The sequence below is a fragment of the Besnoitia besnoiti genome, chromosome IV (genome assembly GCF_002563875.1).
Source record: "Besnoitia besnoiti strain Bb-Ger1 chromosome IV, whole genome shotgun sequence".
Taxonomy (NCBI): domain Eukaryota; phylum Apicomplexa; class Conoidasida; order Eucoccidiorida; family Sarcocystidae; genus Besnoitia; species Besnoitia besnoiti.
In genome coordinates, this window is record NC_042359.1 from 2,558,702 (window position 1) to 2,583,789 (window position 25,088).

The window sequence follows — 25,088 nt, forward strand, 5'->3', positions numbered from 1 at the left end:
ATGACGGCCTCCTCTTCCACAGGAGAACGCACTGGTGACAAATCTTCTCTGCATGATCGGCGGTCCCCTTTGTGTTGTTCGCTGGGTCGGGCGGTCGCACGGGCGGCGCCGCAGCCAGGCCTCCCTTCTGGCGTGTTCCTTCCATCCGGAGGAGAGGCTCTTCGCCCCCCAATAGACCCCCATTCCCCCTCTTCTCCCCCATATCCTGTTGTCAGTGAAGTCTCTACGACCGTTGCATGGGCGTTTGTTTCCGGTTTTCCGCTGGGTGCAAGCGTGCCCGTCTTCTCCTCTCATTCCAGCGGCACGTGTCGTTCCTTCTCAGATGATTCGCCGCCTCACACCGACGTGAAGGCGCTCACGAGTCACGCTTCGTCTCTCCGCTGCGCCGGGGACTCCTCGGATGCAAGTTTGGTTCTCCCTTCTTCGTCCTCGGCTTCTCCGCGCGTCACCCTAGCTGCGGCGGACGCACCGCGTGAAGTGGCCGTGCCGAGTGCTGCGCCAACCCCTGCAGCAGACGCAGACGCGCACTCTGAATCGCGGCGATCGCTTTCCACGTTCTCACCTGCTTCTTCGTCTCCGCTCGCTTTGTCTTCTGCAAGGGATCCTGAGCAACACCGGTCAGGACGAATTTGCTGCGTTTCGCATGCCCTCTAACCTCTCGCGAAAGAATTCTGCGCCTTCTCCTTTCTCTGCGTCTCTTATTTCAGTTTCATGGCCTCGCCGGTGTCCTTCCTCGTCTTCTCTCCATCCCGCTTCTCTTCCTGGTGTCCACGCTCAATTCGCGGCTCCTTCGAGTGAGGAAAAAACTGCTTGTCATCAGGTCGCGGACTGTGCGACGCGAGGGAGGGCACGAGGTCACGCGTGTTGTGTCTCCGACAGTTTCGAGCTTGAATCAGAAGACGCCGGCGGAGGGGGCCACGCCAGGGAGGTCGGTCCTGGGGAACGGGAGAAGTGGGGAAGCGCGCGCATCGCATACGAGCTGAAGAAGAGACGCGTCTGTGCGAAGACACGCAGGCGAAAGCGGCATCTGGCGGGCGTGTCGTCAATGGACGACAAGCCAGAGAGGAAGAGAGCGACGGCAACAGGGGGGTCCTCGGAGACAAAGGAGAGAGTCTGCGGTTTGGGGGCGGGCGACCACTGGACACCCAGGAAGAAGAGACCGCTGTCGAGAAGGGAAGCAAAATGGATGTTGAAGAGCGCACCGAAACATACAACGGCGAAGAAGCTGTTCTTGTCTGCAGCCCCAAGAAACAGGACAGACAGACGACAGATCACGCCGGCGACGTTTCCATCTCACACTCTAACGGCGGCCGCGGCTTTCTCCCTCAAGCAAACTGCTCGTCCTTTTCTGCGCCTGCCTCTTCTGTAGACGGCCCGCTGTCGACCGACGAAGTCTCGGGGCCTCGTGTCTCCAACTTTCTGTCGCCGGATCCCGCGGCCATGCGAACCCCGCAGCTTGCCTCGTCCTTCTTCTCCTCTTCAGTTGCGCCTTCGGCCTGCGAGTCTTCGACTCCTCTCTCCCCGTCTTCGGTCCCTTCCGCGCTGTCCGCGAGACGCGAGGAAGGCGACTGCGCGGAGCGAGGGAGCCCGAGTGGAAACTCAGACGCAGGCTTGTCTCTGCCTCCGCGTCGCCAGTCGCATCTGCCGCTGCTGTCGTCTGCCGCGGTCGGCACGGCCGCGGAAAACCTCGAGGGCGTGCCGAGTTTCTTTTCATCTTCGCTGCCCGCCTCTTCGTCGCTCTCGTGGAGTCCGGTAGCGGGAGAAGGGAGGGGCCGCCCGTCACATGTTGAAGAGCAAGCGAGCGAGGAGACCGAGAGACGTCTCGCCTCCCTGTCGCCTTCTCCAGAGAATCTTCTTCATCCGCACGGCGCGACGCTGTCGGGCGACTCTCTGTGTGCAGGCAAGGAGCCCCTTTCTCGCTGCGCGGGCTCGTCCTCCATGCCTTCCTCCCTGCTCTCAACCACTGTTGAGAGTCACCGAGGAGGGGAGGACTTACCGGAGCAGACGAGTCAGACGGCAGACAGGAAGGCCGAGGGTCTCCGAGTTGTGTCGCCTTCCGCAGGCGAGGGGGGAAGCTGGGGGCGTACGTCTGCAGCCAGCTTGATGGACGCAGAGGAAGCGCCATTGCTTCATCCTGTTTTTGAACTCCAGACCATGCCCGAAGGCATCGGAGTTCGCCCTGCCGGCCTCTTGTCCGCGTCCTCGTCGTCTCCTTCTTCTCCCGTCTCATCTCCTCTCTCATCGTCCTGTGCCTCCGCCGCAGTGCCGGCCCGCGCGGGCGCGGAGCAGGACAGGAAAGAGACTCTTCTGAAGGAGAAGGAGAAGGCAGCGGAGCCTGTCTCTGCGGCGTCTCCCTCCTTCAACACGCCTCCGTCCTTCCTGTTTTCGCCGTCGTCCTGCCCAGAAAAGAAGGAAGAAACGATGAAGGCGGGCTCGCCGCGCGTAAAAGAAGAAGGGGGCCAGAAGGCGGGCGGGGCAAGCTGCGATGGGGGGACGCTGCGTGGGCGGCAGAGCAGCGATGGACTTGCGCGTCGTGGTAACGCCGTGTCGACGGACATCCTCAGCGGAGCGGGAAAAGGGGACGCACGATTGGAGTGCGGACGTCCGGAGGTGGCGTCAGATGCCGTTTCACAACTTGCTGACCCCGCTCTTTCTTGTTCTGTCTCTGCGCCTGCGTCCTCGCCGCCGCCGGCTTCGCCCTCTGTACAGCTCCCCGCGACGCCGTCTCCGGCGCAGCCCCTCGCGAAACTGTACGGGCCACTGTGCGTGAACGTGAGTGTTTCGTCTTGTTTCAAGTCTCTGAACGCTTCCGCTTCCTCTTGTTTTTCTTCTAAGTCAACTTCCTCGCGTCAGATGGCGAAGGAAGCCGCCGCTCCTCTGCCGCCGCTCCCCGGCGAGCAGCACCTCTTTTCCTTCGCTCTGGAGCGCCCGAGTCCGCGGACGCGCGCGTTTGCCGCGGCTGCGTCGCTCTCCGCTGCTCCCATTTCGTCTCAGCTGGCCTCTTCGAAGCTCGGGGGGCGCCCGCGGCGTCGGGGCTCCCCTGGGACGAGATGCTCTGCGCCGTGCGGCGCGAGCTCGGCGACCCGCCTGTCCCTCGCACAAACGAAGAGTGGGATGCGCTCATCGGCACGAGTCGCACGCTGGATTTCTCGGTGAGTCTGGGCCGCGAAGTGCTTGGAATCGCGCGCGTGACTAAGGAGGCGGCCTGCCCGCGCAAGCTGGGTTCCGCTGCCGGCGAGGGAGACAAAAACACAGTCCCCCCGCCTCTCCCCGTCGAGCCGTGGGAGTCGGTGCTCCTTATGCTGGATCCCGAGACCACCAGTCTTGCCCAGACGCAGGCGCCTCGAGACGCCCTCGCGGCCTCGCCCGCGGGACTCGCTGCAGACCGAGACCTTTCTCCTCCTCTTTCTCAACTTCCCCCGCCTCCTCTCGTCCTGCTCGAAGGCGCGGGCGATCCTGCGGCCGCGCCGTTCGTTGTGATTGAGGAAAGCATCGCCCAGCCAGTCTCCGCAGCAAACACCGCAGGCCTCCAGGCGGCGCCGGAGGACGCCGGGCCTTGGAGGGAGTGGAGGGGCGAGGCGCCGGGCGAGGGCTCGGGCCCCCGCGAAGGAGGGAGAGGGGACAAGGGGAACTTTGAGCAGAGAGCTGATGAACCGCGAACGAGGCAGAGACTTGGGCGACTCGTTCTCGAGACTGCAGAGAGTGAGGCCGTGCTCAAGAATGCTTCGGAGAAGCCGCTCGGCGACGGCGAGGGAAGGGCGCCGGGAGAGAACGCAGAACACGAAGGGAAGAGCGAAAAAGACGCGCTCCAGAGACAGAAGGAAGGCGAGAACGAAGGCGTCAAATTCGCCCAGCGTGGAGAGCTACGTGGAGAGGAGGCGGGACAGACTGCAAGGCTGGGGAGACCGGCAGAGAAAGGAGAGCACAGCGAGCGCGGTGCAGAACGAGAGTCTTCGGCTCGTGAGGCAGACGCGAGAGCCGAGGGCCGCACACCGAGAGATGGAGAAAAAGAACCGCCCGCAGAAGTCTCCCAAGCGTCTTCAGCCGTTCAGGCGAGCGGCGGGAGCCGCGCGTCGTCGTCTGGTCTCGCGTCTCTGTCTTCGTTTTCAGCATCCTTTGCGTCCTCGCTCTCTTCTGCGTCTTGTGCCTCTGCATCGTCATCTGCGGCTCCGGCTCGTGTGTCCGGTTTCGCCCCGCTCTCCTCTGTGCCCGCTTCTTCTTCCACCTCTTCGTCCTCCTCCCCCGCTTTGTCTTCGTTGCGCGTGGGGCCTGTCGCCACTGAGCAGGCGCCGTCGTTCGCGGCAATTCGCGCGAGCTTGCTCCGCGCGGTCTCCGTGAGCCCCAGCGAGCTCGACCCACGCGTGCTTCGTCTTCTCAGTCTCGCGAACGCGCTTGAGGAAGAGACGCCCGCAGAGCCTCAGGGCCCGGCCGGCGCGGAGGCGAGGGACGCACGATGCGCGGGGGGGACAGCCAAGGCGGAACAGGAAGAGACGCGTCGTGAGGCCTGCATCGCGCTGGAGGAGAAGGAAAGGAACGGTACGCCTGCAAGGAAAGCTGGGAGCGCTGCCGAAGGCGAGAAAGCTGGAGGGCGGGTGCAGAGCCTCGAGCATGCTCCTGCTCAGCTTCCATCTTCGTTGGGGGACCCCTCTTCGATACCAGGTAGCGGCGCGACGAGAGAGTCTCTGTCCTTCCTTCCTTCTGCGGCTCTGGCGGTTGCGGCACCCGAGTCATCGTCGAGCGCGTCTGCCTTTTTCTTTTCTCCGTTGTATCCTCATTCTTCTGCGTGTCCGCCGTCGTCTTCCGCCCCTGAGTCCGCCTTCTCGTCTCTTCTTCTGGCCTCGTCTCCGCCTCCCGTCTCGGCGTTTTTCGCGTCGCTGCTGCAGGCGGAGCAAGAGAAGCGCCGGCAACGTGCACAGCAGAGACAGGAGAAGCGCGAGCGACGATTTCTGCAGGAGCTGCTTCGCGGCTTCGGCGGGCGCACTTCGGACTTGGACATCCCGATTCCGCTTTGCCTCTTCCCGCCACCTGCGCGGCGCACGTCGCACCTCAGCGCCATCCAGATGTGGCAGGAGCTGCGCAGCCAGGCTTCCCCGTACGCCACGCGAGCCGAGAGCAACAGTCGCGCCTCGCGGGCAGGCGAGAAGCGGAACTCCGCCGCCGGCGAGGCTTCGCGAGACGCCCACCACCCCGCGGGGCATTGTGCGTCTCCGCTCTTTCCTCAGCCGCTGCCGCTGCTGTCGTCCTCCACTTCGCGCGCGCGCGGCGACGCGGGCGTCCTGCGGCGCGGAGGGGAGATGAGCTTTTCGCCCTCCTCTTCCGCGCCTTCCTCATCGCCACTTTTCGCGGCGGCCGCCGAGCACCGCGGCGGCGCAGGCAAGGCCGCAGCGTCGCCTTTCTTTCCGGCGACGGGTGGGGGGGGGCGCGACGCGGCGTCTGCGAGGCAGAAGGCGGGCGGCGCCGAGGGCGCGGGGTCGCCGAGCGCGCGGGGCCCCTCCGGCTTCCCTTCGGCGACGGCGCGGGGCGACGCCGATGACGCGCGCGGGCGGGATGCGGCCGCGGTCGCGGAGGGCCGCAAGGAGATCGAGGAAGTGAGTCTGTCGCTGATTCGGCGGAGCCCCGACATCTTGTTGCTGCCGATTCAGCAGCAGGAGCTCGCGCTGCAGCAGCAGCTGCACCAGCTGATGCTCTGTCGGCACCTCTGGGCAGAGAAGATGGACCGCAGTCTGTTCCCGCCACCTCTGATCTCTGAGGAGGGCAGAACTGCGAAAATCATCGACGCCCCTCCGATGAGCGCAGCAGGGGCAGCCGGCGCAGACGCTGCAGGCACCGTTAAAGCCGTCAGAGACCGAGAGAAAGTCGACGACGCGAGCTCGCCGGCGACCGGCGAGGACCGCGCAGGCAAAGGCGACCGACACGCGAACAAGCGAGGCGCCGCAGCGACCGCGGCCAGCGGCGGAAGGAAAGCCGGCGGCGACGAGAAGAAAAAGGGCAGGGGCGAGAGGGAGCGCGAGGAAGCAGACGAGCGAGGGAAGCCAGGCGGAGACAGCGGAGACGACGCGTTCCCCGCGCAGCTCACGCCCTCGGAGCTCATGAAGGAAATCTTTGGCCTGCAAAAGCTCCCTGGAAGCAAAGCGTACCGAAAACTCAAAGACCCGCGCAGCGGGCCCCCCTCCTGGGGCACGCAGGTGAGCAGAAGAGTGTGTTGACCGAATCGAAGCGTGGTGGGGATTTTTGGGGGGACTCGGATTTCGCTCGCCCTCTCTGCGAGTGCGTCTCTCTCGGTGCGCCGTGCGTCGTGCCTGCTTGTCTTCCGCCTGCAGAGTCCGCATCGCTGTCTGTGCCGTCGCGACTCGCGTGTTCATAGCTCTCTTTGTCGCCTGGCTTTCTTCTCCTGCGGTTTCTCGGCGCGTCTCGTTGCCGCCGGCGCAGGTCGACCGCAAGTTCTCGCTTCGGCTTGCGTGTGTATCCCTCCAGGTGTGGTTTTCTTTGGGCCGTCGCGCAGAGCTCGAGTTTCTTCTGCGGCGGCATTTTCACCCCGAGATCTGCAGGAAGGCGGCCGCGGCCTCGCCCGCGAAGTGCCGCGGTCCCGCCGAGGCCTGGGCCGTGGGGGGCGGCTCCCCGGCTGCGAGCAAGGCGCGCGCGTCGCCGTCGCCCCCGTCGCCGTTCTCGAAGAAACCCAAGTCGCCCTCGGCCTCCTCATCGGTCTCTTCAGACTCGCGGAAGCCTCTCACGCGGAAGAGCCGCGCGAATGCCAAGCCGCGCGAGGAGGGCGAAGAGGCGGACGACGACGACGAGCGTGAGGACGAGGAGCCTCAGGGCGATGAGGCGGGCGACGCCTCGGCCGCCTCCGCGGGGGCCGCGACGGGCGGGGGCGAGGCCGCGGAGACTGCGCGGTCGCCTGGAGGTGCAGAGAAGAAGGACGACGACGAGGACTGTGTCCTGCATCCGCTTCTCTTGCTCCGCATCGCCAACTGCGAGTGGCGAATTCTGCGAGACTGCGTGCCCGATGTCGTGGAGGTCTTCAAGCAACAAGTGCGCTGCTTCAAGCTGAAGAGGAACCCCTACGTGACCACGCTGCAGCAGCAGGTGGACTACAAACTCGGTAGGCGCACAGAAATCGAAAAAAGGGACAAATCGCAGCAAACCGTGGGCGGGGCGAGACGCAGCGCCAGGAAGAGGCGAGAGGAACAGCCTGCGAGAAGGCAACGGATGACGCAGAAACGACGCGCGAGAGAGGAATAACGAGGAGGGGAGAGCGCCTGCAGGTGGAGGCCAGACAACGCTGTAACGAAAGGTCTACCGATTTAGAGCGGGCTGCCGCGGTCCTCTCCGCGGGGGAGACGCGGCGTTTTTTGTGTGATTTTTCTTTCTTCCCAGTTTGCGTTTGCATGCGTCCCTGGCCCTCTGTCGAGTTTTTTTCGCTGCTTCGTTTCCTCTGTTTCCTCAGCGGTGATGAGCTCGCTGCGCTCGCCGTTCTACCGCGTGTCGTCTCCGTTCGCCGAGCACGCCATCCGCTTGATTCTGCGCCATCGCACGGGGTCGGTGACACCGCTGTCTCTCTCGCTGTGTCTCGATGGCGAGGGCGACGCGGCGAAGGAGGCGCGGCGCGAGTGCGACGCGGCGAAGGAGGCGCAGCGCGAGGGCGACGCGGCGAAGGAGGCGCAGCGCGAGCGCGGCCGCGACGACGAGCGCGGCGGCGACCGTCTCGGCTCGCTGGCGCTCCGCAGTGACGGCGACGACCGGGCGGCCCGCGAGGAGGAGGAGGAGTTGCGGCGGCGGCAGGAACTCCTGCCTGCCTTTTTGGCGGTCAAGCGCGAGGGACTGGATGCTCTGGGCAGGCTGCGCAAGAAAGAGGACAGCGCGCGCGACGAGATGCACCACTCAGCGCTGCGTCTGAAGATCCTCTTGCCCACGGCCGGCGGCCTGCCGCTCGCGTCGTCGACGCCGGGCGGCGCGTCGACGCTTCCGCCGGCGCTGGGTGGCTACGCCCCAGGCCTGTCGCGGGAGAGTCCCTTGCGGCATCCGCTCGCCCCACTGCTGGCTGGTCCGTTCGCCTCCTCCTTCCCGGCGCCCTACTCGCCGCGGCCGCTCGCGGGGGGGGCGCGCGCCCGCCCCCGCAGGGGCGGGGCGGAGAGGACGAGGGCCGGGGCGAGCCGCTTGGCAAGGGCTGCAGACGGAAGATCAAGAGACGGCGGCTGGAGGAGGAGGACGAGGAGGGCTCCTCTCTCGCCTCGTCGCCTTACTACCCCGCCTCGGTCGCAGACCACCGCGAGGCTCAGCAGGAGGCGCTGCCGTCTCCGTTTCCCGTCACCGCAGGCGCGGGGCAAGAAGAGGGGGACGGTGTGGCGCAGCTCTCGCCCGACTGCGCGCGGCTGTTGCACGTCGCGGAGCAGGGCGAAGGGAACGTCTCCGCGGCGATTGTGGAAATGCAGGAAGACGAAGAATTCCTCGCCTTCCTCGCGCTCTTCCCGTCGCCGGCGCACGCCGTTCGCTTCTTTCTCACGCGCCTCGCGGGGGAGCCGACGCCGGGCGAGAAAGCCGCGACCCTGCGAGGCGCGGATGGGGCGTCTGGAAGCGACGACGCGGAGGACGCGGCCGGCAGGTCTGTGGAGGCGGCATTGACGCATCCGTGGGCGACTTGGCTGCGGTGCTTTCTTCCCTCGACTCGGGGTGCGCGGCCTGAGCCGATCCCGCGGCCGCTGGTGGCCTCGACGTCTCTCTCGTCCGGTTTCCCGGCCCGGGGCCATCTTTCACCGTCTTCGCCTCTCAGCTGCGTGCTTCCTCGCAGCGCGTTTGCGCATTTTGGCACTGTGAAGGACTTTCCGCGTTTCGTCTGCGGCGGCGTGGATCGCCTCAGGTGCACGCGGCGCCGGCGGTTCCGCGTCGAGGTTCGCAAGGGAGCGGGCTGCCTGGCGACAAGCTTCTCCTTCTCTTTTTCCTTCTCGCCGTCGTCGTCGCTCTCTGTGGCGTCCGCGGCGCCTTCGCGGTGTCTGTCGCCGCTCAAGCGCCGCGAAAGGGAGCGCGAGGAAGAGGCGCGACCGCGGTCGGAGGGCGAGGGACGAGCGGAGACAGACGGTGGCGGCGGCGGCGCGTCTGCAGGCGACCAGGCGAGGAGCCCAGACGAGCCACGCAAGATGGAAGGAACATCCGAGAGGGACGAGCGCCTCGAATCCGAGGGGCGGCCTCTCCCGCCCGCCGTGGCGGAGGCGTCCTCTGCGGGCGCGGCTGCCGCGCAGAGCTCCTCGAAGAAGAAAAAGTCGAAGAAGGGCAAGAAGGACGGGCGGAAGGAGGATCGGCGGGAGGAGGAAGACGGCGCTGGAAACTCGAAAAACGACAAAGACACCGCCCTCGAGGACGAATGGGGCGCCTGGAGTCTGGAGCGCGTCGGTGTGGGCGGCAAGTACTATCGCATGATTGAAGTTGAAGAGATTCCCGATGAAGAGCTCGCGCAGGCTGTCTTTCCTCCCTTCCTGGCGTCCTTCTTCGAGGGAGAGACACAGGCGGAGGCGGGGGTACAGCGAGCCGCGAGCGACGAAGACAAGCCGCACGAGGGGGGGGACGGGGCGACGCGCGCGGGGCGCTGGCAAAAGAAGGCGAAGACGCCGCGCAGAGGGCGGCGAAGGAGGAGGCGGAAACGCCTTCGGCGTCGCAGGCGGCGGCGGGGGCCGAGGGCCGCAAAGAGGAGACAGAGGACGGCAAGAAAGCGAGCGGCGCGGACTGCGGAAAGCTGGACGGCGCAGCAGACGGCGGAAGCGAGAGTGAAAAACAGAAAGACTACCTGCGCACGGAGGCGCTCTTGAGGCTCTTCGAGTACCGACAAAGCGTGCCTGAGAAACTCGAACCGGGTAAGCCCTCGTCGACGAGAGCGAAGCGCGCCCACGCCAACGGCAGAAATATGCCGTTCCGGACGTCCTGGGGCCGCCCCTTTTTCCGCCGCAGCGCCCGTCGAATCGTTGCCTTTCACAGTCTTCTGTTTTCCTTTAAGAGAAAGTGCTTCCCTGTGCGTCTCGGTTCTGCGTCTTAATCTCGCAGCTGCAAGCGCTCACGCTTGCAGCTGCAGCCTCAAGGCAGGAAAGGATCCAAGGACCCGCACGTGACACATGTGGCTGGCGCATACGCAGACGCGTCGTATTCCCCCCCCCCCCGCCGCCTCGTCGCAGGCGGATATGTACGCGGCCCGCAGTGTGCGCTTGTGTTTGGGGACTCGCGACTCTGTCCCCGCAACGGTTTTTGACGCCAAGGGGAGCCCGAGGCGCGATGCGGCAGCCGTGCCGTGGCTTCGCCCAGTAGACGAAATCTCAAGGAGAACCCTGGAGTCCGAGAGAGGCTGACTAGCTCATGTGCGTGTGGGTTGATTTTTCAGGTCTGGCTGTCCACTTTGCCAGCAGTTTGATTCCAGGGAGTCACGTGGCGTGGTGGGAAGGCGTGATTGTGTCGGTGAAGGAGCACGAGACGACGAGTAGTTTGCTGGGGTCGCCTTCGTTGCCGGTCTCATCGCCGTTCGCCGCGGCCTCGAAGGCGCCGCCGGCCTCGCCCGCGTCCCCCACATCCGACAAAAGGAAAAAGGGCGCCCGCGCGGCTTCCTCGCTGGCTGTGAAGGAGGAGGGCGAGCAGGACGCTGCGGAACAGCGCGCGGACGGGAAGCGACGGGACAAGCGCGGGAAGACTCGCGGGGCGGGAGGCGGCGAGGACGAGCGAGAGGACCTGCGAGACAAGGACGACGAGGAAGACGAAGAGAAAGGCAGCTGGGTGGAAATCGCCTACCAAGTGGGGCCAGCGACGGTGAAGGTGAGCAGAAAGGCGAGGAATCCGAGCGAGAGATGCATCGGAAACGAGACTCGCGGTTCAAAACAAACGAGAAGGCGGCAGCGTGGGGGCGCGGGCGTGTTGGGCAGAAGATACTTTTCGCGCTCGCGGGCGCGGTCGTAGCTCGACTGGCGCCGGCGACGCTCCAGCGCCTGCGTGCGGTGATTCCGGCGATTCGGCTGGGGGTTTTCAGTCTGTGTGCGTTGTGTGGGGTTGGTTTTCTTTCTTGCGTGCAGAGAGCGTTCACGTCCTTCCGGCTCTTCATGCCGCAGAACGTGCCCCTGGCGGAGCCTGCGGAGGGCTGCTGGCGTCTGCGACCGCGTGCGCCACTCTTCTCCGCGCCGCCGCCGTCGCTGGCGCATTTCCTTCGCCTTCTCCGCCGTCAAGAGCGCGAAGCCGAGGCGCCTTTAGAGCTCGCGGCCGCGCAGTCTCCGCCTTCATCGTCTCCTTCCTCATCGTCTCCGTGTGCCGCCTCGCCTGCCACCTCGCCGTCCGCGGACCTGGAGCGTGCGCTGGTGGAAGAGAGCGCGGGGGAGGGCGGGGAGGTGCGGCACCGGTACCGCGTCTCGCTGCTCGCGCGGGACGTCTGGCCTGGCGCAGTCGTCTGCGTGCGCATGGAAGAAAATCCACACGAGCTCCACGACGCACTCGTGCTCAACGTGCTGACCAGTCCGTGCTGCTGCGGTGCCAGCGCGGAGCGCCTCGGCCTTGGCTCGGGCTCCGACGGCGAGGACGACGCCCTCTCGCAGGGCGACCTCGACGAGGAGGACGCCCGCGAGTCGCAGGCGGCGCTGGATGGAGCTGCAGGCGATCCGCGGAGCCCTGACGGGGGCGAGAAAGCACGAGGCGGCGAGATGCGAAAGGGTGAGGCGGGAAGAGGAGGGGGCGACGCGCGCGCGTCGCCCCCTCCTCGCGCGCGCGGGCGGGGCCTCCGCCGCTGCGCGTGCAGCTGGACGTTGGGCTCGGCGGCGGAGGCGGGCCGGGGGCCTTCGACCGAGGCGCTGCAGATCAAGCCCTCGGCGCACCCACCGCCGTCCACGCTCTCGACTCCTGCGCCCCCGCGCGGCGAGCCAGCGCCTCCGCCGGTTTCCCAGCTGCGCTGCGCGCTGGAGGGCCGGCGGCAGTTCGCGCCGGAGGGTGCGGGGGCCGCGGCGCGCGTGACGGCGGTCAAGTTGCTCTACTTTGCAGACGCGGCGGTGGAGTGGATTTCCGTAGACGTGCTCCGCTACCGGCTGTGCTACGACATCCATCCGCAGGACGCGTCGGTGCCTCTGGCGCTGCTCAGGGCCCACTGGGTCTGGGTCGTCCCGCGCTTTGTGGCGCCGCTGCCGCCCAAGCTGCACCACCTTCAGGAGCTTCTGGCGGCGCTGACAAACGCGCCCGCATCGCTTGCGGCCTTCCCGGCGGGGGCGGCGGAGGCGCTTCTCGGCTCGCAGCTGGAGGCTGGCACCGCGCAGAGTGTGCGCGACGACGGGCTCGGGGGGCTGACATCGTCGGCGCTGATTCACACGGTGTTTTCGCGCTACCTCCGCGTCGCGCCCGGAACGCCGTCCTGCGCCAAGTCGACCCTCTGGTACGTCCCCGTTGACTTGCAACTCCACCCCGCGTGCCTCCCGCCCTTCATCCACGTCGCCGCCTCGGCCTTCCCCTCGAACCTCAAAAAGCCTCGCGAACGCCGCGCGCGTCAAGACGAGGGTGCCCACGCCCCGGCCGCCGTAGGGGGCGGAGGAGGAGGCGACGCGCCGAAGTCTGCTGAGGAGGCGGAGCGTCAAAGCAGAGAGAAGCGCAGGAGCGAGGAGCTCGATGAGGACGAGTCGGAGGAGGCGACAGCCAAAGGCGCAGCGGCCAAGAAGAGGAAGAAGAAGGGAGAAGACGACAAAGAGCAGAGAGACGAAGACAAGGAGCTCGCGCCGACCACCGAGGACGGAAAGCATCTGGACGCGCCGAACGCAGAAGAGCACGCGGCGAGCCAGGATCCACTTAAAACAGACTCGTCGGCCGCCTGCGCGTCGCCCGTGCCCGAGCTGTCCTCATGCAGGTCCTCTTCCTCTTCCTCATTCAGTTCCTCTTCCTCTCCCACTTCTTCGGGCTCGGGCTCGGGCTCGGGCTCGGCGGCGAGTTCGAGCTCGCGTTCGTCTTCCGGGTCTGGATCGAGCAAGCGGCGGAGTTCGGCGTCAGTGTCGGAGGACGACAAGTCTGCAATTTTCTTCGCGCCGACGATCTGCAAGTTCCTGCAGCCCGATCTCGATCCGCGCGCACTGCTTCTTCAGAATCTGTGGAGCTACCGGTTCCCCTCGATGCCCTACTTCCCTCCCCACACCGCCCCTGCGGTGGGGGCGATGCTCGCCTCGGCGCAGACGTCCTCTTCTTCGGTGTGCCCGCGCCACACGTTTCTAGGCCGCGCGCCGCTCTTCTCCCCTCTCTTTGCGGGCGGCGACCGGGCCGGCGACGCGGGCGCACAGGGGCCCGTTGCCAGGGAAGACCAGCAGGGCCGCACGAAGCGAGAGCGCGAAAACTACGACGTGGAGACAGGCGAGGCGAGGGAGCTCGCGACCACGGTCGGAACGGAGACACAGGAGACCGAGGGGAGACAGACGCTGCCCAGGAGCGAAGGAGACGCGAACGAGAACGAGGCGTTGGCTAGCGCGGTGCCTGGGAACGACGCGGTTTGGACAGCGGCGGAGGCGCAGGGCACGCGGGACTCGGCGATCGGCAGCGGCGGAAGCGGTGAGGCTCCAGGCCTCGCGACGACCGCGGTCGGAGGCAGTCTGGAGCCCAAAGGGAGGGACCCCGCGCAGACGGCGGCAGGCGGAGAGGAGGCGAATGAAAAGAGTGGGGCGTGCGCGTGCGTAGATGGGTCCTCTTCGTTGCGTCAGGAGGGCAAACTCGAAGGCGAAGACGAGGCCGCATCGGGGACGAACGGGAAGAGACAAAGAGACAGGTCGGCTCCTGACGCGCCGCGCGGGGTTGCGGGCTCGCCAGACGAAGAGTGCAGCTCTGACTCTGCACCCGGCCCTCGGGATGAGGCGCGAAGTTCGTCGAAACACGGCGGCGGCGGAGGCGCATTGCCAAGATTCTGCGAGGAGGCCGTCGTCGGGCGGGCGGTGGGGAGGGGCTCTGAGAGACTGAAGAAGGAAGAAAAAGGGGGCGACCCAGCCGCGGGCGCTTCTGTAAAGCCAGGGCTCGCGACGCCGGGAAGCGGCCCTGACGGGCTCGAGGCCCAGGCGCTCAGCGCGCGAGAAGAGGACAAGAAGAACAGAAAGCGAAGGCGGACGGCGGACGGCGACGGAGAGGCGGGCGGTGCAGCGAGTGAGGGACGACTGGGGGTCGAGGAGGAGGAGAAGGAAGAAGAGACTTCCATCGCCGCGACGCATGCGAACGGCGCCCGCCCCAACACACGGAAGCGGGTCTCGACGAGAAGGCCCTCGCTTGCTCCGCAGCCGGCGGAGGGCGAGGAGACGCTGGCCAGCGCGAAGGCCGAGCCAGACGGAGACAGGGACGAGCGGAGAAGGCGGCAGGACAAGGAAGACATCGACTCGAGTGCGCTGGGTGACGAGGACAGGAAGGGCTTCGCCGAGAGAGAGAAAAAGGGGGAGCTCGGGCGGCGCCTGGCGAAGAGGAAACCCGCGCCGGCGTCTTTCGCAGCGGCCACGTCTGCGCTTTCCAGCGTTGTCTCTGTGCCGTCGTCTTCGTCTCCTGAGGGGGAAGACGCCTGGGTGGGGGAGAAGATGGATCGAGAGACTGCGGAGAGAGAAGAGGAGTTTCCTTCCGCCGCGGCTTCGGCGGCTTTGAAACAGAGGCGAGGCGGCAAGCGAATGCGGCGCGGGGGCAGCGTGGAGGGCGAGAGAGAGAGCAAGGAGGAGGTGAAAGACGGCGAGAGAGAAAGCAAAGCTGCGAAAACAGCACAGAGGGACAGCTCGGGTAGGGTGGTGGAGGGCGCAGCCCTTGCGTCTGACGCGGCGCCGCTTGCCGCCGTCCTCCTCACCAGGAACGAAGAAGCGTCGCTTTTCGCCACATCTTCGCGGTTCAGCGAAGTGATTGAGATCGAGAGCGTATCGACGCCTGAGCCGGTGTCGCGGCCCGCCCTCGATGCCTACGATACTCTCGCGTTTTCGAAAGAGGGCGAGAGCGACATCTCCCAGTCTGCGATCCCGTCACTTCCTTCGTCCTCGCCGGCGGCCTCTGTGGCCTTCTCGGGCGCCGAGGAAGGCGCAGGCTCACAGGTGCCCGCCCAGCGGCGAGAAGGCCCTTCGGAGGGACGTGCCTCAGACGCGTCGGTCAGCCTTTCGCCGCCCGCGCCGGGGGGAGGCGCCCGCCAAACGCGCAGTCAGCACCGCAGCGCGGACTCGAGTGGGAGGTCCAGAGACGTGCTGGCGCCGCTCTCTTCGCCGGCCTCGTCGCCATTGTCGTCTCTGTCGTGTGCCTTCGCGCCGGCGCCCTCGGGGCTCAGAGGCGCGGAGGGCGAGCGGGGAGAGGAGCGGACCTGCGAGCACTTGGGCGCCGCCGCTGCGCCAGCAGCGCCCCTGGCTGGAGGCCGCGCCAGACGCGCCGAGCGCGACCGCGGGAGAGACGACGAGGATGGGCGGGATGAGGACACGAGGCGACTCAGCGACAAGATGCATGCGCCGCTGGAGTGGCATCAGCTCACGTGGACTACGGAGGACGAGGTGGAAGAAGAGAGGAAGCGAGACACCAAAAAGGAAAGCCGAGGCTCGAGAAAGAGACACGTCAAGGCCTCAGGTGCCTCGGCCGCGCGCTCTCCTCTCGCGGCGATGGACACATCTTCCTCATTCGCCGCGGCCTCTGCTCTTCGCGAGGCGCATGCAGACAGTGCGGCAGAGGGTGGAGACTCCGAGCAGAACTGAAGCAACGTGGGGCGACGCACGTCCGTGAAGAAAGGGAATTTGCGGCATTGCTCTGGAAGCTGCCTTCTGGGGTGAATTCCACAAGCGCCGAGGGGAAAAAACGAAGAAAATTCCAACACACCAAGCGTCACTTTCGAGTGGCGCTAGAGAGACGAGACATGGAACCGAGAGAAGCAGGGAATGCGAGAGAGCCCGACTCCTATCTCTACGTGTGAATACATCCATTTCAACGCGCGTGTAGATCTGTCTGTGTATGTTTGAGTCTGCACATGTTGGGGGAAGGGGATGCAGGACAGAACTCAGCGCAAGAGAGCCAGAGTTGTGTTACTCCTCGCACGGGCTTTTTCCACGCATGGCCTCATTTTTACAGGATAGAGAGGCAAGCATGGGACCTTCTCTCTCGCCCCCCCCCCCCCCCCCCGGAGCTTCCCGCGTGAGGTCGCTGTCGCAGTTCGGGCTGCGAGGGCGCAGAAGGGTAGTTTTCTTTTTTCGTGACCGACGGACAAAGACTCCAGACATTTTTGCCTGAAAGCGTCCAGCGACAGCCCCGTGCGTGACCGCACATATGCAATAGTTTCACGAAATCTTGTCTTTCGCTCTGCGGAGTGCTCGCTTCTTCTCGCACGTCGCTCCGCCCTCGACGCGGTGCTCCTCTCTGAATCACTGCATGCGCGGGCGCCCGTTCCTTCCATGGTTCTCCCTCATCTTAATAGCGAAAGAAAACTACTATTCAGATGCTAGTCTGATCAGTAGCATCGTACTTGGAGTTATCATCGCTGAGACAGGATTATTTCTCAGCTTTTTCTGGGGAGAATATACTACGAGTTGGACTACCGGTTTAGATCTTGAAGATCTTTGTTTACCGGGAGTTTCTCCACTCCGTCCCACACGTATAGCTGCCCTGAGCAGTCAATGTGGCGGTGGCGTACTCTGTCATAACAAACCTCCGCTGAGTGATATATGCAAGCAGATGTCCACCTGTGCCGCCTGCTCAGAAATATATATACATATATATATATATATATATATATATATGGTCATATTTGTCCTTGCTGCTTTGATGCATACGGTCGCCACAGCAATTTCAAATGCGCGCACCTAGACATGCCTAGCGATCCGCCTATACAACTATTCATATTTGAAAGCCTGAAAGATGGAGGAGCCCCTGCCATCAACGGAAAACCCCGGGAGATTCCGTTTTGGGCCAGCGCTGTACCCCCGCTGGCGCGCGAGATTAAGCGAGGTGCACAGAGAGAGATTCGCGAAATAAAAAACCGCTCCGACGGTCGCTACGCGACTCTACAGTTCTTTTTTTCGACTCCCCTGCGACAGGCAACACGCGCCCCCTCCAAAGGGCGCGTCTCAGCCCGCCGTTGCATCGAAGCCGCGGCTGTGAGGCGTCGACTCGGGAAGTGCAAGATGGCAGTACAAATCAGCAAAATATATGTTGGGAGGGCTCGAACCGGAAAGCAGCTGAGAAGAAAAAGCAGGTCCACTGTCCTCTTAACGGCTCGAAGGCCAGACAGTGGCGCGCTGCGCGGATAGAGAGTTAGGCCCGTCTCGGTTGAGAGCTTCGCAACCCCGCACTCAGCGAGGCGCCACGTCGCAAGATTGAAGGGAGGGTGAGGGAAAAACTGCCGCCGTCAGCATCCAAATCGCCTTGGGTGGCTGCGCGCCGCTCGACGCCCTGATTGGCGCGTTTTTTCACTCGCAGCAACCTCCCAAATGTGTCTTTTCGTGTTCGCGAGGCTTGATCTGTCGCGCCCACGTGTCCTGCTGTTCGCGTTTTCTCAGTGAATGTATATCCTTCTACCACAGACCCAGATATTCGCAGCTTCTCTAATAGCAAGTCCATGTTCGAAACCCCGCGTCGACATTGTCGCAGCAGGTGCTAAAGGCCGGTCTCGCTGCTCGCTTTTTCGCGCGACGCTAGAAGACACGGCGCATCCACGAGTCCATTGCTTTCGGCAAGAGCCTCAGATGGCTTTCGCCTTGCGCACGTTCCTGGCAGTCAGTCTCTGCGACAGCTCGAGAGGGAACCCCGCAGCAGCACGAGTGCCCTGCTTGCGAGGTCCGAGGCGGTGAAACGAAGCTGCGAATTGAAGCGAAACTACTGTGTGACCGCACAAGAAGACACAACTACCGAGTCAGCAAGAATGCTAACATGCCGGTAGGAGAGCGCGCAGGGCTAGTCTGTTCGGTCCCCTCGCCTCGCCCCTGCTTCGCTCACTCGGGGGGAGCAGAGCATGCATGTGTTTGTGACTTGTAGATGTATTTAGCCTGCAACGCAGTTATATATGAATGCGCATCTATCCGCACGGCTGAAATGTGGCGCGCAGGAAAGACGAATCGCGTTCCTCGTCGCGTGCTGAGAGACGGGGCGGTTAGGGCCGCGAGCGTAGAACGCAACTGAAGTCGCAGACGCGACGGCCTTTCTCAGGCTCGTACTTTGGCGCTTCATTGGGTCTCCAGCAGCAAACTGCGTTGGCCAAAAAACTCTCCGGGGAGAGACAAGGCGGGGGGACTATCGCGAAGACAGTCGCGAACGAACAGGAAGCCCCTCGGGCGAGAAAAACCCGCAGCGAGAAAAAGAGAGCCCGGGGCAACGCGCAGAACACAGGAGGCAGACACACCACAGCGCAGCTCTGCGTGCCACATCCGAGAGTGCAACGCACGCAAATTAATTCTTCTCAGAACAGAGAACCTGAACGCCGGCACCAGCTGGTGCAGAAATAGTGCCGTCTCTTTCTCTCGAAATCTATCCCGTGCACGTGTCTCCTCGCCATCTCCCTCGCCTCCGCCGCACCTGCCGCTCCCTCTCACGCCTTCCCGCTTCTATTTTAGACTTCCGCCGCGATAGTTTGCCGATGCGGCGCGTGTTCCTGGCGCGCGGCGCTCGCGAGCCAGACGCTCTCACCCAGGAAAAAAGGCTTCGTGGCCTTTCGCTCTGCACGAGGGGCTTGTTTTCGCGGCGTCTCCTCCTCCCGTCCCCCCCCCCCCCCCGCCCCCCCCACTTTTTCCCTGTTTTCTGCGTTTGCCCGCTCACGTGAGCGCCCGCGCGCGCAGCAGATTCGTCCACTGGAAGGTCACAACGGCGACCTCGAGGCCGACGAGCAGCGCCAGCAGCGTCAGAGCGCCGGGGACGACAAACGGCGAAAGCTCGCAGCTTCTGCAGGACAGAGAACAAGCGACCGCGCGTGACGCGAGGAGGAAAAGAAGCAGAGAGAACCTGACAACCGAGGCGCCACGGAGCGAAGGAGGCGACCGGCGACCCACGCGGAGCTGTAGGGGGGACAACAGCCACGGAAGGCGAGCTCAAGGAAGCCGAGGCCAAAGCGAAAACAAGCAGACACGGCGAGGGGGCGACGCGCAGAGACGAAAAACACGCAAACGCAGGAAGGCGAGGCAGAGAAGACTGAGCAAACAAGAGACACAACCGAGAACGACTGCCCAAATGGCTGCAGAGAAGGATCCGAGGTAAGCTCTCCGGTGGAGAGCGTGGGAGCGGAGCCTTCCAGAGGCGCCAGAGAGCGAGAAAAAAAGAGAAAGAAGCCACACAAACGTGTGGAAGAGTACAGACAAGCGAGGCGAAAGCCAAGGATCGTTCTCTTACTTGGTTTCCTCGTTGAGAGAAAAGAAAAGACGTTCCGAGCAGGAAGGGTCGGCGCACTTGTTGAGCGCAGGGATGTACGTTTGCTGTCCCCTGAAGTGAAAAAGAACTCAAGTGTCTCTTCTGTTCCGCTGTCGCTTCTGCGTGTGTCCGCGGGCTCTGCGACGACGCAAAAAGAAGCGTTTGTGATTCTTCTTTCAACTCATGCCCCGGTCTCCCTCTCCCCCAAACGCTCAACGCGTGTCCTGTTGATTTATTGTGCCGCCACGAATCCCGTCTCTCCTCCCCGGTTTCCTCCACGTGATGCATCCATGATTATCGCTTTCCGCCGTTTCTGCCGCGCAAAAATGTGCTTTTTTTTCTCTTTTTTACAGTCTGTTCAGTGGCTCTTTGAGACGTTTTTTCGCGCGTTGGGGCCTCTGCTGGCTCGTCCCGCTGTGCCCGATTTTTCTTTCTTTCCATTTTCTCAGACGCACTTGCAGGTGGCTTTCGTTGCGCACGACGCGTCGGAGGAAGACAGCGAAAGGTCCTTGGGCAGCAGGCCGACGCGCCAGCGCCGTTGATCCACGATGAGGTGGAAGGCCGCGACCGCTGAAAAGAAAAACAGCCACGAGATCGCGCACCAGGTGGTCCCCTCGCGCTCGCCGAATCGCATCTCGTTCTGTCTTTTCGCATCATCTCCCTCTCCCCTCTCCCCTCTCGCGGCGCCCCGGCTACGACCCAGCTCGCCGCCGTCGCGGTTCCTCGCCCAGCGCCCGTTGCTTCGTCCTGTGAAGGGCCTTCCCACCTCGCGTGCCGAGCCGCACGCTGCGGCCTTCCCGGGAGAGGAGGCTGTGGGGCTGTGGAACCACGCAGAGGGCCTCGCCTTCGCCGTCGGGGTCGGCGACTACGAGCTGCTCGAGGGGCAGCTGCACGCGCGCGTCGGCGCCCGGCGCCTCCGCGCCGCTGGCGATGAAGTCGAAGACATCCCCTGAGACGTCGCGCAGGGCAAAGGAGAGCGCGGGGAGCGGCTGCCGCGGAGGAGGGGCGCGCGCATCTTCCAAATTGGCAGGTGTGGTCGGCTTCCGCAGTGGGCACATCTGCCGGCGCGCCGGGCCTCGCGCCGCCGCGTCCTCCTCGGCGTCTCCCTGCGCGTCGACTGGCGCGAGGCCCGAGCCGCCGTCGCCCAGTGCGCACTGCGGACTCGTCACGTTCAGCGCCGGCGCCAGCCACGCGCGAACCGCGAGCCACAGCGGCCGCGGCACGACTAGGCACTCGGAGCTGCAGGGAGGAGAAAACAAGCGGAGAGCGGAGAGAAATGCCGAGGCGCGGGCGAAACCGGGGGGAGGCAGAAGGCGGGCACAACCGACCGCGCCACCCGCAGAGAAGGGCCCCCCCAGACGAGAGGGGAGGAGAGAGACATCCAGGACCTGTGCAAAAGAGAGGAGAGGAGACCCCGACTGCAAGGACGACGGCGCTCGCGAAGAAACCACAGACAGAGAGAGAAAGCGGGAAGGAGAGAAAAGACGAAGGCGAGGCAGCCCAGAGTCAGAAGAGAAGGACAAAGCGATGTACCCGTGCACAGCGCACGAGCAGACAGCAAGCGCGCGAAGCAGAACGGAGAACTTCAAAAGGACGACGCCAGCCGTGGCTGAGGCCCCCTCAGGCTGAAACGGGATAGATGCGAACACACGAGATCCATCAAACGAGCGGCTCACGCAGCGACGCACGACAGAGAAGCGCGGCAAAGTTTGCATTGAGACTCGCACGCGTTCTTCCTGTACCTCAGATCGACGGAGACAGTCCAGTCGTCCATGTGCGACGTCCCCATCAGGCTGCTGCCGCACATCTCCCACTGGTAGGAGGTGAAGTGGGCGATCGAGTCGCTCCATGCGTTTCCCGTCTGAATTCGTTCTCCCCAGACGACTTCCGTTCCTCGCGCCGCTGGCAAGCCTTCTTTTTTCGGGGTGTCTCTCTCAGCCCCATCGCTCTCGCCATGACCCCCTGCGCGTCCGCGGCCGTCTGCGGCTTCATCGACCGCGCCCCTCCAGTCGCCGGCCTCGCCATACCACGCGAAGCCTCGCACGCGCGCCTCCGCGGACCCCCCGTCGTCGCCCTCCCCCTCGTCAAGCACGCCCAGATGGAGGAAGGACAGCGGCGCCCAGTCCCCGGCGCCGTTGCGACCTGCGCGCGAAGCTGCCGCGAGGGAGGCGAGAGACGCGGAAGAGCCCGCGGCGGCTGCGGCGCTGGGGCGCGTCGCGGTCTCCTGGCGTCGCGAGGAGTCGGAAGTGGCGGCCGACAGCGCGGTCGGTGCAGGAAAGTTGAGGTCGAAGGCGAAGGACGTCACGTTTAGCGCATGCAGAGTCGAGCTCCACAGGGACGCGTTGCGGCAGCAGAACTCGGGACCTGGCAGGAGAGGACAGTGACAAACGGCTTTCGCAAGGCGTCACGCGAAAGGCATGCGACAGAAGGGCACTCTCCGCCCTCGGCGCCTTCAAGAACTCAATAACAAGACAAAGGAAACAGCTGGACAGAACGAGATACGGCAATGCCGGCCGCCTCCAGACCCGTAGCTGACACACGAGCAACACACAAACATATTTCTTTGCGGAAGCTGCCTTCTATTTCTTTCTGGACGCCCGAGTCGCTCGCCAGTTCGTGGTGAGGCACGCCGCTTTCGCCTCTTCTCCCCCCCTCCCCCCCTGCCTGCGCCCCGCCTCGCCGGCGCGGGCGCCTCACCCGCGATGCCGAAGACGCCCTGTATCCCCGGGAAGACATCGTAGAGTCCCGAGGTTCGGTCTGCGACGAGTTTAACGGGGAAAAGCTTCTCGTCGCCGAAAAGGGCCGCGCCTCCGCCTCGCGCGGCCTCGCCCCTTCTTTGGGCGCCACCCTCGCGGGGTCTGGGCTCAGTCCCCCTAGCGGGCGGGACGGCGGGCGAGAGTTCCAGGCGCACGAGGTCGAGGCCCTCGAGGCGGAGCTCGCCGAAGCGCACCCCGTCGGAGCGCTGTGAGAACCTGACGAGAGGCAGACAGGGCGGACGAGAGGCAGACAGGGCGGCGGCAGAGACACATGCAGGCGAAGAAAAAGAGGAGACGTGGAGCACACCATGCACCGCAGGAGGCACACGCATCCACGCGGGCGATTGCCGGCGAGCACGCCTCTCTCGCCCCGCGCTGCATGCCGAGTGCAGAAACTTCGTAAGGACAAACAGAGACGCACGCGAGACAGAGGCGCAGAGACGACGACGCAGCCCCCCCCCCTTAAAGCACGCGGATGGAGACGGGGACGTTGGAGCGCGGCGAAACCTCGTCACAAGTCCGTGTGCAGCGAGACTGAATGGATCGTCCATCGCCGCGCAGAGTGGCAGTAACGCGCGCGAGTCCCCCTACTGATGGAGTGCCACCCCCCCCTCCCCCCCGTCGGTGCATCGGTTTCCGCGCTCGCGCGGCCTCAGGTCGGCTTTTACCTGGCTGCTTGCGTGATGTCGGCTTGCGGTGACGCGTTGCATCGGAAAGGGTCGGCGCTCAGGAAGCTGCACATTTGCCTGCCGTTGAGGCACCACAGCGAGACGCCTGACGCGCGCGGGTCGTAGCAGGTCCCTTGGCTCACGTCGCCGGCGTCGGCGCCTCGCCGCCCGCGGCGCTTCGCAAGCGTCCCTCGGCGCTGCAGGAAGGTCAGCGCCTTCAGCGGCAGCCGCCCGTGCGCGTTCGCGCTGCCGCCCAGCCGCGCAGGCGCCGGCGAAGCGGCCGCAGACTCCGGGGAAGAGACTGCTGAGGAGCCCCCGTCCCTCGTCCCCCCCTCGCGGCCGCGCGGCGCACCTGCCTTCTCCCTCTCGTCGTTCACCGTCCCGCTGGTCGGTGCGCGCGCCAGAGACTGGAAGGCAGCCGCGGAAGGAGAAGAAAGCGAGGCATCGCGGGCTTCGCGGGAGGAGAAGTGCGTGCAGGCCGTTGAGTTGGAGAGGAAGACGCGCACACCCTCGGTCTGCGTGTCGAGAGCGAGGAGGAGGCTCTGCTGACCGACAGAGACGGCGCGGACGGCCGCGCGCGCGCCGACCATGTGGATGGGGATGCGATACGCCGACTGCACAGAGGGCCATGCGCCGTCGGCAGGCAGAGAGACCGAGGCGACGGATGAAGCGGAGACAGACCAAGGAGACCACTCAGCGGAAGAATCAGAAGCAGCAGCGGATGCGGACGGAGCGGAGAGCGACGCGCTCAAGTCTGCAGGCCAGTCCTCTCGGGGCGCCGACCCGCTGCGACCCGCCGGAAGGGGAACAAAAGAGGCGCTGCCCGGGTTCGCCGCTGCAGCGGCATCCCCAGGCCGTCGCTCCGCGAGGCCAGAAGTGAGAAAACAGTGCAGAAAAGACACGAGAAGCAGCAGCGAAACGAAGCGAGTAGAGAGAGGAAACGCCTCTGTGCCGGTCCCCGCCCCGCCGGAGGAGCGTCTACGTGAAGCCGCCATCCCGTCGGCTCCTTCCAGACAGCGCGTCAACGGCGTCGGCGTCCGCTGGTCTTTCTCCGCTTGCCTCCCTCTGCCCCAGCCGTTCGTCCTGCGCTCGTGCGCGTGTATTTCATCAGTGAGGAGCGGACAAGAAAGCGAAGCGGCGGACAGGGCGCTGGCTGAACAGAGGCCGGAGTCTTTGGAAATCCGCCTCACTGTTCTCCGCCCCTCTTCGGGTCTGTGTACCTACCTCTGCGTTAACGCTCCGCTCTCTCCATTCTTCCTCCACCCGACCTCATTCAGAGCTTCCCCCTGGATCGCTATCCCAGTCTGTCCTCCGTTCCGCTCTCCCTTCCCTCGAACCTTTTTCTCGCCTCGTCCTTTCCTCCCACTCCCTTGGCTCTCACTTTCGAGTCCCCTTCTGTCCGACAGTTTGCCCCATGCTGCCGTCAAGAGAGCTCGCCGGGGCAGACACTCTCGCCTGCGGCCCAATGCGTTTCGAGAATACTGTATCCTTGCGCGCCGTCCCCGCATGCACGCTCACGCGGGAAAGAGAGCGAAAGAAAGCGCTCAACTGCGGTGAAGGCAGGACCAGAAATGGAGCGTTACAGACGCGCCCTCCCTTGCGCGGGAAACGAAGCGAAGAGATGCCGTAACACGGCAGGAACGCGCAGGTAGGTACGCGCTCGCGAGCCACAGAGAGTTGCGGAAAGGTTTACGTGCAGTTGCAAACAAGGATCTCAAGGAGGCGGCGGAAAACGGTCTGAAGAAACCGTTTCAAAGGCTAGGCATGGATGAAGTGACCAGGCAACAATGGAAGGCCTTGCCAAAGCGACGGCGAGCAAACCTCTGCCCTGCTGAACGCCTGGATACTAAGACGGAGCAGCAAGAAGGTGAAACGACAAGAAAGCGGCGCCTGGGTTCGTGAAGCACGGCTTGCCCGTTCTCGAGTTCCTTAGGGCAACGGGGCAGGCTTGCTGTGTAGTTGAAGGATAGAGGCTTAAAGAAGCGGCGGATTTGGCGCAAAAGAAGACAGAGACGAGACTGTTACTGCCAGATAGGCAAGCACGCAGACGTTTTCGAGGAGGTGGCCACTCTCAACACGATCAAAAAAACTGCAAGGTGCTGATTGGGCATCTCCCGTTGACTCACTTGTCCAGTGTAAGGACACTCGCACTGGGCCTGTTTGCATGAGGCACGGCCGGATAAAAAAGCGGAAGGGAAGCCTCGAAGGCACAAGAAACAGAAGAATCTTCTCCGGAAGGCAAGACTAAGTACATAGAGGTTCGCAGAAAAGATGGACTGAGTCACTATTACCATGGGCACAACTGGGGCCTTGCCTTTTTTGCTTGCATTTCTCGCAGCTGTCGTCAACAGCGCGGCATGTG

At 64.5% G+C, this 25,088-nt stretch overlaps 3 protein-coding genes across 3 annotated transcripts; 2 read left to right on the top strand and 1 right to left on the bottom strand.

The window, feature by feature from the left end:
* BESB_054810 (uncharacterized protein) lies at positions 1-3,156 on the top strand (the record flags this gene model as incomplete). Its single annotated transcript, XM_029363916.1, has 3 exons — positions 1-617; positions 880-928; positions 1,015-3,156. The coding sequence occupies 3 exons, from the start codon at positions 1-3 to the stop codon at positions 3,154-3,156; spliced, it is 2,808 nt and encodes a 935-aa protein (XP_029219839.1).
* Positions 3,157-3,299: 143 nt separating this feature from the next.
* BESB_054820 (uncharacterized protein) lies at positions 3,300-15,671 on the top strand (the record flags this gene model as incomplete). The annotated part of the gene is made up of 7 exons (XM_029363917.1): positions 3,300-6,185; positions 6,475-7,102; positions 7,448-8,044; positions 8,263-9,512; positions 9,653-9,845; positions 10,364-10,788; positions 11,043-15,671. 7 exons carry the CDS (start codon positions 3,300-3,302, stop codon positions 15,669-15,671), a joined length of 10,608 nt encoding a protein of 3,535 aa, XP_029219840.1.
* Positions 15,672-18,713: 3,042 nt separating this feature from the next.
* BESB_054830 (uncharacterized protein) lies at positions 18,714-23,721 on the bottom strand (the record flags this gene model as incomplete). Its single annotated transcript, XM_029363918.1, has 7 exons — positions 18,714-18,840; positions 19,285-19,374; positions 19,758-19,872; positions 20,069-20,541; positions 21,045-21,666; positions 22,000-22,274; positions 22,727-23,721. The coding sequence occupies 7 exons, from the start codon at positions 23,719-23,721 to the stop codon at positions 18,714-18,716; spliced, it is 2,697 nt and encodes an 898-aa protein (XP_029219841.1).
* Positions 23,722-25,088: the final 1,367 nt, after the last annotated feature.